At 37.0% G+C, this 20205-nt stretch overlaps 1 protein-coding gene across 2 annotated transcripts in view; it reads right to left on the minus strand.

Moving 5' to 3' along the window:
- The window catches only part of LOC124280967, a 65746-nt gene that overhangs the window by 5989 nt on the left and 39552 nt on the right, over positions 1–20205 (minus strand). Inside the window, exons 1-4 of one of the 2 annotated variants that reach the window (XM_046716978.1) lie at positions 19794–19873; positions 13369–13620; positions 2107–2187; positions 1461–1580 (exon numbers count right to left, since the gene is read on the minus strand). In XM_046716978.1, coding sequence (XP_046572934.1) covers positions 1461–1580; positions 2107–2187; positions 13369–13620 — 453 coding nt within the window. In that variant the 5' untranslated portion in view covers positions 19794–19873. Of the gene's footprint in view, positions 1–1460; positions 1581–2106; positions 2188–13368; positions 13621–19793; positions 19874–20205 lie in introns of those variants that run through there. The other variant, XM_046716979.1, reaches the window with a different exon arrangement.

Here is a 20205-nt window from a genome sequence, read left to right on the forward strand (position 1 = left end):
AAAATACCACGAGATACATGAGATAGTTGTGAATTGACTTTACTGCCTTGTGGAGAGATAAACGCAAATGCCGGTGTGATTTCACATTAATATTTAAGTCAACGGCATTAACTTCCCACACTGCTAACTTAATCATCAACATATAAGACAGCAATACGATATGTGCAGTTGTAACACAAGCCCCATCAGTTCTGAGATCAACCAGCTGCAGTCTTATGTTTGTTTCGGCTTAAGCGAGTGAGTGAGTTAAGTTTTACGCCGCACTCAGCAATATTCCAGCTATTCCGGCGGTCAGTAAATAATCGAATCTGGACCACACAATCCAGTGATCAACATTATGAGCATCGATCTACGCATTTGAGAACTGATAACATGTTTCAACCAAGTCGACGAGCCTGACCCCCCTGATCCCGTAAGTCGCCTCTTACGACAAGCATGGGTCTGTCTGTTGGTTCAAAGCCTTTGTTGCCCCCTCATTGCTATCATAGTATTTACTTGGCGAAAACAAAGTAACAGGGGAAAGCAACTTGATTCGAAATGTATGTCATAATACAGATTAAACTGTTGAGCTCACAAACTACTAGTATTTCCCTTGTAGTTCTATTTGTTTTATGTATCCCTCTTTTGTGTGTTAGACTGTTCAGTGAATCCTGATCTGACGCAATCTATTGATGGAATATTTAATAGAACACTTGTTCTTTCCTTCGTCTGTGAGTATTTTCATGTAAATTAGGTTCTATCCATAAATTATGCTCTCTTACTAACACAAAAAAGTGTTTCAGTCACTGTATCCATTCATCTCATGCAAGAGAGCACAAATCAATAGAGCATTGGTATTTACGAAATGTACGTAACAATCGTTTTAGTTACAATATTGACTTTTATGAGAGATTGTGTTACCACAGTGTCTATTTTCATCCGAAGTAGGAACAAACACTGAACTCTTGGATGGCCATGAAAAGTGTTTACGTATTGAGATGTCAGTCGTTTTTTAAACCTTGGAGTTCGAATGATCATTTTTTATATTTTTCTTCTGTTCATGTTCGAGTGAGGTATTCATATTGGGCTGACTACCTCCCTCATCCCAGCGCTTTTTCTGCATTTATTGATAAAAATAATCAAATCATCATCATCCCCTAGCCATGAATTATGAACGGTCCCTAACTTGACAACGTTTTAGTTTTGTAATCCCAAAATACCATTTTACGAAATGAATAGGTATCTTTGAATTTCGGGGATTTATTTTTTTCAGGTTTTCTGACATGCAAATTAAATGGATCTGCTTATTGGGTTTCAGAGCCCTTCTTCCATTCTCATAAAATCGTAACCCAACTGTGTTTACAAGACGCAAGCAAGGAATGACTGTGTGCCCACAAGTACACTTAACGTCAAACATACATCAAACTACATCACGTCAGTAAATGACAAACAATTTTCCTAATATGATTAATATGGCCTACTTGAACTTCTTCTTTCCCCTCAAGGGATGTGACGTCTGTGTACACGCGGCACAGGTTCAGCAAGTTCTGGTGAGACGGGAGTTGTCTCCCTTCGGACTTATCAATAACATACTGGGCCGCCTGAAAGAACATGTAAATACGAGGCACCTAAATCTGTAAAGTAAACACTGAAAATGTCCAGCAATCTTATGAGATATGATACGATATGATAATTACCTGCGTCTTAAAACACGCATGTTAACTTGATTATCTCAAAGTAACGATCCAAAACGAATGTAAATATTGACTTTGCATCAAATGATAATAAATAGAGCACAGCACAGCAGGGTACCAGTAAGTAGGTCCTGTTCTCATAAACAGTGGCACACTGACCCCGAAAGTCACCGATAGAAACGGTTTATGCATCGGACCTTCCCTGTCTTGCTACATGTGATACTCCCAACTGTGTCATTAATATACTGAGTGAGTGAGTGGGTGAGTTTAGTTTTACGCCGCTTTTAGCAATATTCCATCAATATCGCGGCAGGGGACACCAGAAATGGGCTTCACACATTGTATCCATGTGGGGAATCGGATCTGGGTCTTCGCCGCGACGAGTGAACGCTTTAATCACGAGGCTACCCTCCCGCCCTATTGATATACGGACCTGTACATCAAACACGTTGACGAGCATGACGTCGTACTGGCACTTGAGAGCGGCACTGTCCTTGCTGCAGGCGTGAAACACCTGAAACAGAAGAAGCATTAGAATTGCCATTGAAACTGTTAAAACTATAGGTCATGGTGAGGTGTTCACTGGTAGATGGTCCTCACGGGGAGCAACCAAGGGATGTTGTTGTATGTCAACCATCCCCATTGTTGTGTCAAACATCCACATTGTTCATGTCAAACATCTACATTATTCATATCAAAAATCTACATTGTTAATGACAAACATCCACACTATTCATGTCAGTCATTTACACTATATTGTTCATGTCAAACATCAACATTGCTCATGTCAAACATCCACTTTGTAAATGTCAAACATCCACATTGTTCTTGTCAAACATCTACATTATTCAAGAGAAAGATCTAAATTGTTCATGACAAACATCCACACTATTCATGTCAATCATTTACACTATATTGTTCATGTCAAACACCTACATTGTTTATGTCTAACATCAAAATTGTTCATGTCAAAGATCAATATTGTTCATGTCAAACATCTACATTGTTCATGTCAAACATCCATATTGTTCATGTCAAACATCCACATTGTTCAAGTGAAACACCTACATTGTTCAAGTGAAACACCTACATTGTTCATGTTAAACACCTACATTGTTCATGTCAAACATCCACATTGTTCATGTCAAACACCTACATTGTTCATGTGAAACATCCACATTGTTCATGTCAAACACCTACATTGTTCATGTGAAACATCCACATTGTTCATGTTAAACATCTACATTGTTCTTGTGAAACATCTACATTGTTCATGTGAAACACCTACATTGTGCATGTCAAGCATCCACATTGCTCATGTCAAACATCCACATTGTTCAGGACAAACATCCACACTATTCATATCAGACATTGACACTATATTGTTCATGTGAAACGTCTACACTGTTCATGTCAAACATCCACATCGTTCATGACAAACATCCACACTATTAATGTCAATCAGTTACACTACATTAATCATGTCAAACATCCACATTGTTCATGTTAAACAGCTACCTTGTTCATGTCAAACATCTACATTGTTCATGTCAAACATCAACATTGTTCATGACAAACATCAACACTATTCATGTCAATCATTTACACTATATTGTTCATGTCAAACATCTACATTGTTCATGTGAAACATCCACATTGTTCATGTGAAACATCTACATTGTTCATGTCAAACATCCACATTGTTCATGACAAACATCCACATTGTTCATGTAAAGCATCCTCATTGCTCATGTCAAACATCCACATTGTTCATGTCAAAAATCCACATTGTTCATATGTGAAAGATCTACGTTATTTATGTGAAACATCTACAATGTTCATGTCAAACATCCTGATTGTTCTTGTGAAACATCCTTATTGTTCATGTCAAACATCTACCTTGTTCATGACAAACATCCACACTATTCATGTCAAATATCTACATTGTGCATGTGAAACATCCTCATTGTTTATGTTAAACATCTACATTGTGCCTGACAAACATCTCTATTGTTCATGTGAAACGTCTACATTGTTCATGGCAAACAGCTACCTTGCTCATGTCAAACATCTACATTGTTCATGTCAAACATCTACATTGTTCATGACAAACATCAACACTATTCATGTCAATCATTTACACTATATTGTTCATGTCAAACATCCACATCGTTCATGTGAAACATCTACATTATTCATGTCAAAGATCTACATTGTTCATGTCAAACATACATATTGTTCATAAGAAACATCCACATTGTTCATGTCAAACATCTACATTGTTCACGTCAAACATTCACATTGTTCATGTGAAACATCCTCATTGTTCATGTGAAACATCCTCATTGTTCATATGAAACATCTACATTGTTCATGTCAAACATTCACATTGTTTATGTGAAACATCCTCATTGTTCATGTGAAATATCCACATTGTTGATGTGAAACATCCTCATTGTTCATCTCAAACATCTACATTGTTCATGAGAAACATCTACATTGTTCATGTTAAACATCCACATTGTTCATGAGAAACATCCACTCTATTCATGTCAATCATTTACACTTTATTGTTCATGTCAAACATCAACATTGTTCATGTCAAACATTCACATTGTTCATGTCAAATATCCACATTGTTCATGTCAAACATCTACATTATTCAAGTCAAAGATCTATATTGTTCATGACAAACATCCACACTATTCATGTCAATCATTTACACTATATTGTTCATGTCAAACATCAACATTGTTCATGACAAAAATCCACACTATTCATGTCAATCATTTACACTATATTGTTCATGTCAAACACCTACATTGTTTATGTCTAACATCTAAATTGTTCATGTCAAAGATCAATATTGTTCATGTCAAACATCTACATTGCTCTTGTCTGTTCATGTCAAACAACTACATTGTTCCTTTCAAACATCCACATTGTTCATGTGAAACACCTACATTGTTCATGTTAAACATCCACATTGCTCATTTCAAACACCTACATTGTTCACGTGAAACATTAACATTGTTCATGTCAAACACCTACATTGTTCAGGTGAAACATCGACATTGTTCATGTTAAACATCTACATTGTTCTTGTGAAACATCTACATTGTTCATGTGAAACACCTACATTGTGCATGTGAAACATTTTTATTGTTCTTGTGAAACATCCTCATTGTTCATGTCAAGCATCCCCATTGCTCATGTCAAACACCTACATTGTTCATGTTAAACATCCACATTGCTCATTTCAAACACCTACATTGTTCACGTGAAACATTAACATTGTTCATGTTAAACATCTACATTGTTCATGTGAAACATACACATTGTTCATGTGAAACATCCTCATTGTTCATGTCAAGCATCCACATTGCTCATGTCAAACATCATCATTGATCATGTCAAACATCCTCATTGTTCATGTCAAACATCCACATTGTTCATGTGAAACATCCACATTGTTCATGTGAAACGTCTATATTGTTCATGTCAAACATCCACATCGTTGATGACAAAAAACCACACTATTCATGTCAATCAGTTACACTACATTAATCATGTCAAACATCCACATTGTCCATGTTAAACAGCTACCTTGTTCATGTCAAACAACTACATTGTTCATGTCAAACATCTACATTGTTCATGACAAACATCAACACTATTCATGTCAATCATTTACACTATATTGTTCATGTCAAACATCTACATTGTTCATGTGAAACATCCACATTGTTCATGTGAAACATCCTCATTGTTCATGTCAAACATCCACATTGTTCATGACAAACATCCACATTGTTCATGTAAAGCATCCTCATTGCTCATGTGAAACATCCACATTGTTCATATGTGAAAGATCTACGTTGTTTATGTGAAACATCCACAATGTTCATGTCAAACATCCTGATTGTTCTTGTGAAACATCCTTATTTTTCATGTCAAACATCTTCCTTGTTCATGACAAACATCCACACTATTCATGTCAAATATCTACATTGTGCCTGTGAAACATCCTCATTGTTCATGTTAAACATCTACATTGTGCCTGACAAACATCTCTATTGTTCATGTGAAACGTCTACATTGTTCATGTCAGACATCCACATTGTTCATGAGAAATATCTACATTCTTTATGTCAAACATCAACATTGTTCATGTGAAACATCCTCATTGTTCATGTGAAACATCCACATTGTTCATGTGAAACATCCTCATTGTTCATGTGAAACATCCACATTGTTCATGTGAAACATCCACATTGTTCATGTGAAACATCTACATTGTTCATGTCAAACATCCACATTGTTCATGTGAAACATCTACATTGTTTATGTGAAACATCCACATTGTTCCTGTGAAACATCCTCATTGTTCATGTCAAACATCCACATTGTTCATCTGAAAGATCCTCATTGTTGATGTGAAACATCCACATTGTTCATGACAAACATCCTCATTGTTCATGTCAAACGTCCACATTGTTCATGTCAAACATCAAAATTGTTCATGTCAAACACCTACTTTGTTCATGTCAAACATCTACATTCTTCATGTTAAACACCTACTTTGTTCATCTGAAACATCCACATTGTTCATGTGAAACACCTACATTGTTCATGTCAAAGGCCTTCATTGTTCAAATGAAACATCTACATTGTTCATGTGAAACATCCACACTGTTCATGTGAAACATCTACATTGTTTCTGTTAAACATCCACATTGTTAATGTGAAACATCCTAATTGTTCATGTGAAACAACCTCATTGTTCATGTGAAACATCCTCATTGTTCATGTTAAACATCGACATTTTGATTGAGAAACATCCACATTGTTCATGTGAAACATCTACATTGTTCATGTGAAACATCTACATTGTTCATGTGAAACATCCACATTGTTCATGTGAAACATCTACATTGTTTATGTCAAACATCCACATTGTTCATGTGAAACATCCTAATTGTTCATGCTAAACAACCTCCTTGTTCATGTGAAATATCCTCATTGTTCATGTGAAACATCCACATTGTTCATGTGAAACATCCACATTGTTCATGTGAAACATCCTCATTGTTCATGAGAAACATCCTCATTGTTCATGTCAAACATCCACATTGTTCCTGTCAAACGTCCTCATTGTTGATGTCAAACATCAAAATTGTTCATTTCAAACACCTACTTTGTTCATGTCAAACATCTATATTGTTCATGTCAAAAACCTACTTTGTTCATGTCAAAAATCTATATTGTTCATGTCAAACACCTACATGGTTCATGTCAAACATCCACATTGTTCATGTCAAACAGCTACAATGTTCATGTCAAACATCCACATTGTTCATGTCAAAGACCTACATGGTTCATGTGAAACATCTACATTGTTCATGTCAAACATCTACATTGTTCATGTGAAACATCCACATTGTTCAAGTGAAACATCTACATTGTTCATGTCAAACATCCACATTGTTCAAGTGGAACATCCTCATTGTTCACGTGAAGCATCCACATTGTTGATGTGAAACATCGTCATTGTTCATGTGAAACATCCACATTGTTGATGTGAAACATCTACATTGTTCATGTTAAACATCCACATTCTTCATGAGAAACATTCTGATTGTTCATGTCAAACATCCAAATTGTTCATGTGAAACATCTACATTGTTTATGTGAAACATCCACATTGTTCATGTGAAACATCGACATTGATCATGTGAAACATCCTCATTGTTGATGTCAAACATCCACATTGTTCATGTCAAACATCCTCATTGTTCATGTGAAACATCCACATTGTTCATGTCAAACATCTATATTGTTCATGTCAAACACGTACATTGTTGACGTCAAATATCCTTATTGTTCATGTCAAACATCTACATTGTGCCTGTGAAACACCTCTATGGTTCATGTCAAACATCTATATTGTTCATGTCAAACACCTACATTGTTCATGTCTAACATCTATATCGTTAATGTGAAACATCTATATTGTTCATGACAGACATCCACATCGTTCCTGTCAAAGATCTACATTGTTCATGTGAAACATCTACACTGTTCTTGTGAAATATCGTCATTGTTCATGTGAAACATCTACATTGTTCATGTGAAACATCCACATTGTTCATGTGAAACATCTATATTGTTCATGTGAAACATCCACATTGTTTATGTCAAACATCCACATTGTTCATGTGAAACATCCTCATTTTTCAGGTCAAACATCCACATTGTTCAAGTGAAACATCTACATTGTTCATGTGAAACATCCACATTGTTCATGTGAAACATCTATATTGTTTATGTCAAACATCCACATTGTTCATTTCAAACATCCTCATTGTTCATTTGAAATGTCCATATTGTTCATGTCAAACATCCTCATTGTTCATGTCAAACATGTTAATTGATCATGTCACACATTCTCATTGTTCATGTCAAACATCCACATTGTTCATGTGAAACATCTACATTGTTCATGTGAAACATCCACATTGTTCATTTCAAACATCCTCATTGTTCATTTGAAACGTCTATATTGTTCATGTCAAACATCCTCATTGTTCATGTCAAACATGTAAATTGATCATGTCACACATTCTCATTGTTCATGTCAAACATCCTCATTGTTCATGTCAAACATCCACATTGTTCATGTGAAACGTCTACATTGTTCATGTCAAACATCCACAACGTTGATGACAAAAAACCACACTATTCATGTCAATCAGTTACACTACATTAATCATGTCAAACATCCACATTGTTCATGTGAAACAGCTACCTTGTTCATGTCAAACAACTACATTGTTCATGTCAAACATCTACATTGTTCATGACAAACATCAACACTATTCATGTCAATCATTTACACTATATTGTTCATGTCAAACATCTACATTGTTCATGTGAAACATCCACATTGTTCATGTGAAACATCCTCATTGTTCATGTCAAACATCCACATTGTTCATGACAAACATCCACATTGTTCATGTAAAGCATCCTCATTGCTCATGTCAAACATCCACATTGTTCATGTCAAACATCCTGATTCTTCTTGTGAAACATCCTTATTTTTCATGTCAAACATCTTCCATGTTCATGACAAACATCCACACTATTCATGTCAAATATCTACATTGTGCATGTGAAACATCCTCATTGTTCATGTTAAACATCTACATTGTGCCTGACAAACATCTCTATTGTTCATGTGAAACGTCTACATTGTTCATGTCAAACATCCACATTGTTCATGAGAAACATCTACATTCTTTATGTCAAACATCAACATTGTTCATGTGAAACATCCTCATTGTTCATGTGAAACATCCACATTGTTCATGTGAAACATCCTCATTGTTCATGTGAAACATCCACATTGTTCATGTGAAACATCCACATTGTTCATGTGAAACATCTACATTGTTCATGTCAAACATCCACATTGTTCATGTGAAACATCTACATTGTTTATGTGAAACATCCACATTGTTCCTGTGAAACATCCTCATTGTTCATGTCAAACATCCACATTGTTCATCTGAAAGATCCTCATTGTTGATGTGAAACATCCACATTGTTCATGAGAAACATCCTCATTGTTCATGTCAAACGTCCACATTGTTCATGTCAAACATCAAAATTGTTCATGTCAAACACCTACTTTGTTCATGTCAAACATCTACATTCTTCATGTTAAACACCTACTTTGTTCATGTGAAACATCCACATTGTTCATGTGAAACACCTACATTGTTCATGTCAAAGGCCTTCATTGTTCAAATGAAACATCTACATTGTTCATGTGAAACATCCACACTGTTCATGTGAAAAATCTACATTTTTCATATGTGAAACATCCACATTGTTCATGTGAAACATCTACATTGTTTCTGTTAAACATCCACATTGTTAATGTGAAACATCCTAATTGTTCATGTGAAACAACCTCATTGTTCATGTGAAACATCCTCATTGTTCATGTTAAACATCGACATTTTGATTGAGAAACATCCACATTGTTCAAGTGAAACATCTACATTGTTCATGTGAAACATCTACATTGTTTATGTCAAACATCCACATTGTTCATGTGAAACATCCTAATTGTTCATGCTAAACAACCTCATTGTTCATGTGAAACATCCTCATTGTTCATGTGAAACAACCACATTGTTCATGTGAAACATCCACATTGTTCATGTGAAACATCCTCATTGTTCATGAGAAACATCCTCATTGTTCATGTCAAACATCCACATTGTTCCTGTCAAACGTCCTCATTGTTGATGTCAAACATCAAAATTGTTCATTTCAAACACCTACTTTGTTCATGTCAAACATGTATATTGTTCATGTCAAAAACCTACTTTGTTCATGTCAAACATCCACATTGTTCATGTCAAACAGCTACAATGTTCATGTCAAACATCCACATTGTTCATGTCAAAGACCTACATGGTTCATGTGAAACATCTACATTGTTCATGTCAAACATCTACATTGTTCATGTGAAACATCCACATTGTTCATGTGAAACATCTATATTGTTTATGTCAAACATCCACATTGTTCATTTCAAACATCCTCATTGTTCATTTGAAACGTCTATATTTGTTCATGTCAAACATCCTCATTGTTCATGTCAAACATGTAAATTGATCATGTCACACATTCTCATTGTTCATGTCAAACATCCACATTGTTCATGTGAAACATCTACATTGTTCATGAGAAACATCTTCATTGTTCATTTCAAACATTCACATTGTTCCTGTGAAACGTCCTCATTGTTCATGTCAAACATCAAAATTGTTCATGTCAAACACCTACTTTGTTCATGTCAAACATCCACATTGTTCATTTGAAACATCCTCATTGTTCATTTGAAACATCTATATTTTCATGTCAAACATCCACATTGTTCCTGTCAAACATCCACATTGTTTAAGTGAAACATCCTCATTGTTCATGTCAAACATCAACATTGTTCAAGTGAAACATCTACATTGTTCATGTGAAACATCCACATTGTTCCTGTCAAAGATCTACATTGTTCATGTGAAACATCTACATTGTTCACGTGAAACATCCACATTGTTCATGTGAAACATCTACATTGTTCATGTGAAACATCCACATTGTTCATGTGAAACATCCACATTGTTTATGTCAAACATGAACATTGTTCATGGAAAACATCCTCATTGCTCATGTCAAACATCCATATTGTTCATGAGAAACATCCTCATTGTTCATGTCAAACATCCACATTGTTCCTGTCAAACGTCCTCATTGTTCATATCAAACATCAAAATTGTTCATGACAAACATCTATATTGTTCATGTCAAACACTTACATTGTTCATGTCAAACATCCACATTGTTCATGTCAAACATCCACATTGTTCATGTGAAACACCTACATTGTTCCTGTCAAACATGCACATTGTTCAAGTGGAACATCCTCATTGTTCACGTGAAGCATCCACATTGTTGATGTTAAACATCGTCATTGTTCATGTGAAACATCCACATTGTTCATGTGAAACATCGACATTGATCATGTGAAACATCCTCATTGTTGATGTCAAACATCCACATTGTTCATGTCAAACATCCTCATTATTCATGTGAAACATCCACATTGTTCATGTCGAACATCTACATTGTTCATGTCTAACATCTATATCGTTAATGTGAAACATCTATATTGTTTATGACAAACATCCACATTGTTCCTGTCAAAGATCTACATTGTTCATGTGAAACATCTACACTGTTCTTGTGAAATGTCCACATTGTTCAAGTGAAACATCTACATTGTTCATGTGAAACATCCTCATTGTTCATGTGAAACATCTATATTGTTTATGTCAAACATCCACATTGTTCATTTCAAACATCCTCATTGTTCATTTGAAACATCTATATTGTTCATGTCAAACATCCTCATTGTTCATGTCAAACATCTATAATGATCATGTGAAACATTCTCATTGCTCATGTCAAACATCCACATTGTTCATGTGAAACATCCACATTGTTCATGAGAAACATCTTCATTGTTCATTTCAAACATCCACATTGTTCCTGTCAAACGTCCTCATTGTTCATGTCAAACATCAAAATTGTTCATGTCAAACACCTGCTTTGTTCATGTCAAACATCCACATTGTTCATGTGAAACATCCACATTGTTCATGTGAATTATCCCCGTTGTTTATGTCAAACATCCACATTGTTCCTGTGAAACATCTATGTTGTTTATGTCAAACATCCACATTTTTCATGTGAAACATACACATTGTTCATGTGAAACATCTATATTGTTCATGGCAAACATCCTCATTGTTCATGTGAAACATCCACATTGTTCATGTGAAACATCTACATTGTTCATGAGGACCATCCTCATTGTTCATGTCAAACATCCACATTGTTCCTGTCAAACGTCCTCATTGTTCATGTCAAACATCAAAATCGTTCATGTCAAACATCTATATTGTTCATGTCAAACATCTACTTTGTTCATGTGAAACATCCACATTGTTCATGTGAAACACCCACTTTTTTCATGTGAAGCATCCACATTGTTCATGTGAAACGTCCACATTGTTCATGTGAAACATCCTCATTGTTCATGTGAAACATCCACATTGTTCATGTCAAACATCCTTATTATTCATGTCAAACATCCACATTGTTCATGTCAAACATCCACATTGTTGATGTCAAACATCCACATTGTTCATGTCAAACATCCACATTGTTCATGTCAAACATCCACATTGTTCATGTCAAACATCCACATTGTTCATGTGAAGCATCTACATTGTTTATGTGAAACATCCACATTGTTCTTGTGAAACATCCTCATTGTTCATGTCAAACATCCACATTGTTCCTGTCAAACGTCCTGATTGTTCATGTCAAACATCGAAATTGTTCATGTGAAACACCTACTTTGTTCATGTCAAACATCTATCTTGTTCATGTCAAACACGTACTTTGTTCATGTCAACATCTACATTCTTCATGTCAAGCACCTACTTTGCTCATGTCAAACATCCACATTGTTCATGTGAAACACCTACATTGTTCATGTGAAACACCTACATTTTTCATGTGAAACATCCTCATTGTTCATGTTAAACATCTATATTGTTCATGTCAAACATCAATATTGTTCATGAGAAACATCTACATTGTTCATGTCAAACATCCACATTGTTCATGTGAAACATCCTCATTCTTCATGTGAAACATCCACATTGTTCATGTGAAACATCCTCATTATTCATGTCAAACATCCACATTGTTCATGTGAAACATCTACATTGTTTATGTGAAACATCCATATTGTTCATGTGAAACATCCTCATTGTTCATGTGAAACATCCACATTGTTCATGTGAAACATCCTCATTGTTCATGTCAATGATCCACATTGTTCATGTCAAACATTCACATTGTTCATGTCAAACATCTACATTGTTCATGATAAACATCTACATTGTTCATGATAAGCATCTACATTATTTGTGGTAAACATCTACATTATCACTGTCAAACACCTACATCGTTCATGTCAAACATCTACATTGTTTATGTGAAACATCTATATTATTCCTGTCAAACATCCAAATTGTGCATTACATCGTACCTTGGTGGTAGCTTTGTTTTCCAGAAACGACTTCAGTTGGCCTTCAGTGAAGACCTTTGGCTCAACGAACACATTGAACAAGTAGACAAAACCGTCTTGTTTGGCCACCTGGAGAAGAGTAAGACGGCCCTTTTTTCCCAGATTGATTCCCTCGCAGTTCACAGCAACGACAGACCCCCGCAGGAGGTCATCGACCGCCTTGACGCAGTCAGCGACGTTATCCACAACCTTGTGGCTTTCTACATCTGCCATCTACAAAAACAGGGCCAAAACTGGATAAGTCAAAAGGGACCAAGAAAAGTCGAAAGGACCAAAGGAAAATCAGACATTGTCCCGTTTTTACTTAAATACTGTGAAATATGGTAATAAGGTACAAATATGTTAGTTAAACATTGGTGTAAGGGAGAAAATTCCGTTTTCTTTAGCGGTATGTAAGGGGAGCATGCCGCCGGAAAAGGGGAATAACTCTCAAGGTTTTTTTTTTGTGAAGGACGTTTGAAGGTTGTAATGGTTTCTGAAATAAAAGGCTCAACTGCACACAACTGCACACCTGGTGGAGATGCCAAAACGATCCAAATATGAGCCAAATTAAACATGAACATTACCGCGGAAGATGGCGCTCCCTGGCTACGGAAATTTGAAGCATGGGCGGCAATTCAGAGGTATCGTGATGATTATTATTTTTATTTTTTATTATTATTGGATATTTATATAGCGCACATATCCACGCACTAGTGCATGCTCAAGGCGCTGGTATTTTTTCCCTCGATCATTGGATGTCAATCTCAACTCCCTGGGGAGTATACAACTCTTGCAGCCACTAGGCGCACCGAGTTATTGTGGCTTTCTCATCCTTACGAGGTACCCATTCACAGCTGGGAGGACTGGGACACATAGTCACAGTACTTTGTCCATGTTCACTGCACGTTGCTGTACCCGCAACTAGGTGTTTGCACGTATTCATGTGGCCACCATCTGGTCATTTACCAACGGATTCGTGGGTTCTTTTAAGTGCACAGGGTTGTGTACTGTACACTAGGGGTTGTGACAACACTGAAAGAGTCTGCACACAAAGTTGACTCCAAGGTTTTTACACCCGGTCACAGGTGGGCTCGATCCCGACACCTCAACCTCGCTGGATCACTAGACTGCCGCCTTAGCCAGCTCGCCCACCGCGCCCTGATCAATACGGGTCAGTTATGTTGTTGTGTGCGGAGTACGTTGCTTTGCAATGGTTTCTGGATTTGCCTGATCATGTAAAACAAAGACAGACTTGTTTACCATTTTAATGAACACTTTGTCCGTGGTCAAAGTACTTGGCTGTTGGAACAACAGTTGTGGGATCGCACGATGATTGATGGACAGCCGCTTGAATCTTACATAGCAGACGTTCAACAAAAATGCTCACGTTTAAATAATACTTAACATGATAAACTCTCTATCTTTATCAGAGGGTTGAAACATATCCTGCGTGGTCCAGTTATGCAACACAGACCTGCAACGCTCACAGATGCAATCCAACATGCACGATTAGTACATGAGAGTCAGGTATTGACACAACCCAGTCATACCCAAGCCCAGAGAAATATGCCACAGACGCACTGACATCAGTGATGTCAGGTTTGAAAGATCAGATAAAGAAACCCTCAAGGTTTAAGGTGTTACCAATGTGGTGGATTCAATCATTTGGCCAAACACTGCTTGCTGCATATTGGAAAGGAGGGGAGAGGAGGTTAATAGGTTATTTGAGCAACATTGTGAAAGAAACCTGTAAATTGTTGGATGTGCAGAAAGCACAGACAACGAGCTACCATCCCTCATGCAATGGCCAGAGTGAGAGAATGATGTCAACAATCTTAGCATCATCGTATAAATATGTTGAGGGCACCCATGACCAGTGGGACAGACTTATTCCTTTCATACAGTACTCCTACAAATATAACCTCATGTCACCATTCTTTCTTGCGTATGGACACTATCCGAGGAGTTTCCTTGAACTCGCAATCAGTCCAAATCTTGACATTCCCGAAACAGCTCAATCTTATATCACTGAACTTGTAGAGGGTGTGGAAATTGCACGGAAAGTAGCGATTCAGAATATTCCCCTAAATTCAAAGTGGGTGATACAGTCTTCATCTATCGCCCTGTGTTAGTTACCGGTCAAACACGGAAATTGCTCCCACCCTGGGCAGGGCCCTATTATATTGTAGAGAAGTTGTCCGACATACATGTCAAAGTGAGAAAGAAATCTGATGGACTGCTGATCCGCAACCAAATCCATGTTAATCGTCTAAAACACGGACGTTTACGAGTTGATCGCCAAGAGGATCCGACACCTCCAGTTAACATAGACAGTGTAGAGCCTGCCATCCTAGGTGTCGAAGAATTACCGGAGTCTTCACCACACAAAATGACTGTATTACCCAAATTTACTAACGTCAGGAAATACTCGTTTCATCCGGCGGCCATATGAACAACGTTTGAAATCTACGTATCATCTGGCCGTTAGATTTACAGACGTTTAAAGGGGTGTTAAAATAAACGAACATTCAACTCTGCATTTACATGTATTTAAAAGGTGTGTAAATCTGGCCATTTGACACCGAAAGCCTGTCAGTTAACGCAAAGGAAATAACCCTTGTGTTTTAAAACAATGCCTTAATCAGAGTCACAATGAAGTGTAGGTTGCCATGCATTTTCTAGTCTGTCTCACAGTCCCTGAACCACATTATTTCCTCTACTGCCAAGCATCTCTCTGCAATGCTAAAGCCTTAAATGATGCAAGTCTAGATCTCCTCAGGTCCAGGGTCATTCGTCACCACTCGCCCCTTTCCGTAACCTCCAAGAAGCTTGTCCCGGAATAACACGAGTGGGTCACGAATGGAGTTGGTTCGTGTAGCATATTTGGCTGTGCTCCAAGAGAGACAAAGTGCTATTCTGTTGGGACAGCTAGGGAGACTTGCGAGGACAAAGGGCAACGCATCGCCCTTTGTTCACCACTGAACCTTTTAATCCCTCGAAACATGCACCTCACAAGATTTGCCAACACCACAGACAAGGCGTAACTGATACTGGTAGCAAGAGCGAGTGCAGCTTGATAAGGCGTGTTAGCTTGCGTAATACTGCTTTCTTTGTTTGGCTCTTTTGGTGATAAGAATATTGAGGTCAGTGAGATTATTGTGAACGATCGCAATATGTATCATCATAAACGGGCCCAGATAAAAGTACATGTCATTCATTCCCACATTATATCCCCTTCATAGACACGGGACATGGTTGTTACAAGTAGGGCAAACACTTTCTTCTATAAATATCTGCCGGTTTCACGCTACATACATGTATTCAGATTATTGAGAAAAGTAGCGACTCATGTTCTCCTCCATCACACATATAATTGTATAGACACTTAGTGATTAGGGTGAGTGAGTGTGTTAAAATGTAACGTAACATCGGCAATATTGCAGCCATATCGTGACGAGAACAGTTCAGTGATTAGGGATAGCACTGCAACAACTTAATGAAATTTACGACATACACTATCATCTGCAGTAGTACTGCCATACCTAGCATTGTGTTTATTACTCTCTAACATAAGGTGAAATATCTCAGGGTTGTCATGGTAACGATAATTTGGCATACTATTTTTCGTCTTATTATTTTTTCTGCGATCAGAATTTAAATCAGTTTTGACGTGAGCATGTTAAGAGAAAAGAAGCTGTAAAACGAATATTAATGTGATCGAACCTATTGGCCTTTTTAAAAGCGAGTTTCAAGCCACCTACATAAAAAACCTTCATGACAAATATCTGCTAATCCGTGGCACGATTCCAACCATATCATGAGCATGTGTTTGTGAATCGTTATCAAATAGTGATGTAACAAGGCGTCCATGCCGCGTCAACAACACATGGAAACGCACGAGAATTGCAATACGGGACCCTAAACCACTGATGCTCCGTGACCTGGAGACACATGTAATTGAGCGTATGTAGGAACGGGTATAGAAGACAAAAGACAAAATGGATACTCGTGCTGTTATACTTTTGAATTATAAGTAAACATTCGTTCTTGTCACGGGATAAATGTATACTTTCCAGTTTCAACCAAATGTACATTCAAAGGATATCGAAACCTAGGTTATGCCATTTGAATCATATTTACAATTAAAAGACCCAAACAATAGTCTGTTGTCAAAATATTTTGTTTTCCATATCTTGTCCCAATCTGTATCCAGAGACCATATAATAGTCTATTATATGGCCTCTGCTGTATCATTATGCCCTAAATGACGCATATCTCTGTTATAATCTGCAGGACAACTCACTGCAGGGTTCGGGTTACAGAGTAAACATACCAAACTCCCATTGCTGGCGGGGGACCAACATCTTCAGTAACGTTTACAACTGCCAACGCTTAATTCACAAGTGTTGGGGCAATACGCTGAGGCTCAGGGTCCTGTACCATGTTTGTGAAATATCTATGATGCCTTATATGAAGTCTATAATCTAAGCAGGTCACTGCTTGAAGAAAGGCTCCTTTAGAATTTTGTTTGGTAAATATTAGCATTTCACTGACTTAATCATATTGGAAAACACATGGCAACCTATACTTCATTGTGACTATGATTAAGATCATTGTTAAACCAGAGACCATATATATAAGGGTTATTTCCTTTTGAGTTAACTGACAGGCTTTCGGTATCTACTTTTTGGAACTCCGGTCAAAGCTGATGTTATGCTGTCTGGACTGAGTATAGTGTTTTTGTAATGCTTATGTTGCTTTAAATAAATTATTGTTAAATGTACATATGATGTTTTTGAAGGATAATCTCAGTTGACGCAGAGATTGTGCACGTGTTTTCCCCCACTCTTTCCACATCCATCCTTCAGTTTTTATGTTTTGTGACATGATCTGCACACTGATAATTAAAAACATGTACATAGATAATAACTGTTTGCAATCTTTACCCAGTTTAGTTTTCCATTTATTTAGCATTTTTCAGTTTCTATTATTTTCTTGAAATTTTGCACGGAGGTACATTTAACAGTTTCACCCAATAACAGTAAAGCATACAGATAATACGTTTCGGTACTTTGATAGATTAATAAGTTCACATTATATTCAATGATATTGGGATGCCAAAATGATTAACATTATTACATGATGTATAACAAATCAGTCGACAAAAATTAAAAATTAAAAACGCATGAGCAACATAAATGATGTCAGGTAGTAAGCTTTCAAGAATTACAGAAACTGCTTAGTTATCTAACTTTATGAACTAATTGCAGTCACTAGAGTGTCAATAATCTACCCCAGAGATGGAATCAAAATAGGTGTACAGTATATTCCGTCGGGTAACTGAAATTTGAGAAAACGTCCGTATGGGACAATATCTGTATTCCGAACCAAAAAGCGGCTATCCCAAGTAGTGGTGTAACGATTTATCAATAGTTTCGATGTTTGCATAGTCAACTATGCGATACGAATGCATCAATACAAAACACATTTAGGCAATACATCAGGATATTTATATCGCGAGGGTCCATGATACATCGATGTATCGCCACAGAGTCGATATATCCCGATACAACTTAAGTACTACTTAAAGTTGTAAGGAGTATGGCATAAGGAATAGGAAGGGAGTCTCTTTGAAATCCTTCTGAAATTTAAAAACAAATTGAGCCTTATAGGAATTTGTTTGTATCTGTTACATGAACAAAAGAATTGGTGTAGAAGTGAACATGTTTCAAACTCTGTGAACTGTACAATACAGAACCATTGAAATACATGTTAAAGTAGTGTTAATCTTGTAACACTATATTTACCCATTACCAACCATTCATACGTGTACTAAATATATGACAAACCTAACCCTGGTCATACGAGATTTCAAAGGTATTAAAATGCATGTCCTACAATCACAGCATTTACATATGTTACACATGCTAGAAAACACATGAAAACAATGGCCTAGTTTGAATGTTCGTTTATTTTAACACCCCTTTAAACGTGTGTAAATCTGACAGCCAGATGGTACGTAGATTTCAAACGTTTGTTCATATTGCCGCCGGATGAAACGTATATTTCCTAACGTTAGTAAATTTGGGTAATACAGTCATTTTGTGTGATGACAGGGGGGCGAGGCTTCCGGTCACATGGGGGCCGCTATCCTTCGGAGACCTCAAAATTTGGGATGACTTCTTCTCCGGCATAACTTCTTCTCCGGCATGACTTCTTCTGTTGTTCATTGTATTACTATGTCTGTTTGCAAAAGGTTTTAGCACATGTTGATGTTTGCAAAAAAGTTTATTTTCATCACTTATGTTTTGTTATTTTTTAGCTATCGAGCTTAAAATCGGCTGCCAAGTTTCTTTCGGACGTTAGTATACTTCAACCTGGTGTCAAAATATATCAAAACTTACCTCAACTCAGGGCCAGTAAACGGACGTCTGTGAAGAAGCTTTCACCACAGTGGCTATACTCAGCGACTGAAATAAACATTGACTAAATACTTAGAATAGCAAATACGTCATTATTGTCGAATCGAAACAGATAACTAATTCTACGAAACTTTAGTGTGTCATCAGAAGTAAGCTAGACTAACGCTTAGGCTCTGAAAATGTGTTATTTTGGTAGCAACAAATCAGACTATTTAAATCGAAAAGCAGCCCCAGTGAAATGGGAGATTCAGAGCCCGTGGAAACTCGGGAGCTGAATCAAATAGAGTTATTCCATTGCAGAAAGGACTTGGTTATAGGGGTTTGGGGACTGTGAGACAGACTAGTGTGTAACAGCTGCAGCAGAACACGGATATCACACTGCAGTGGGCCGGCT

This window comes from Haliotis rubra, unplaced genomic scaffold, assembly GCF_003918875.1.
Source record: "Haliotis rubra isolate DU_JTF1 unplaced genomic scaffold, ASM391887v1 Scf277, whole genome shotgun sequence".
Classification (NCBI taxonomy): domain Eukaryota; kingdom Metazoa; phylum Mollusca; class Gastropoda; order Lepetellida; family Haliotidae; genus Haliotis; species Haliotis rubra.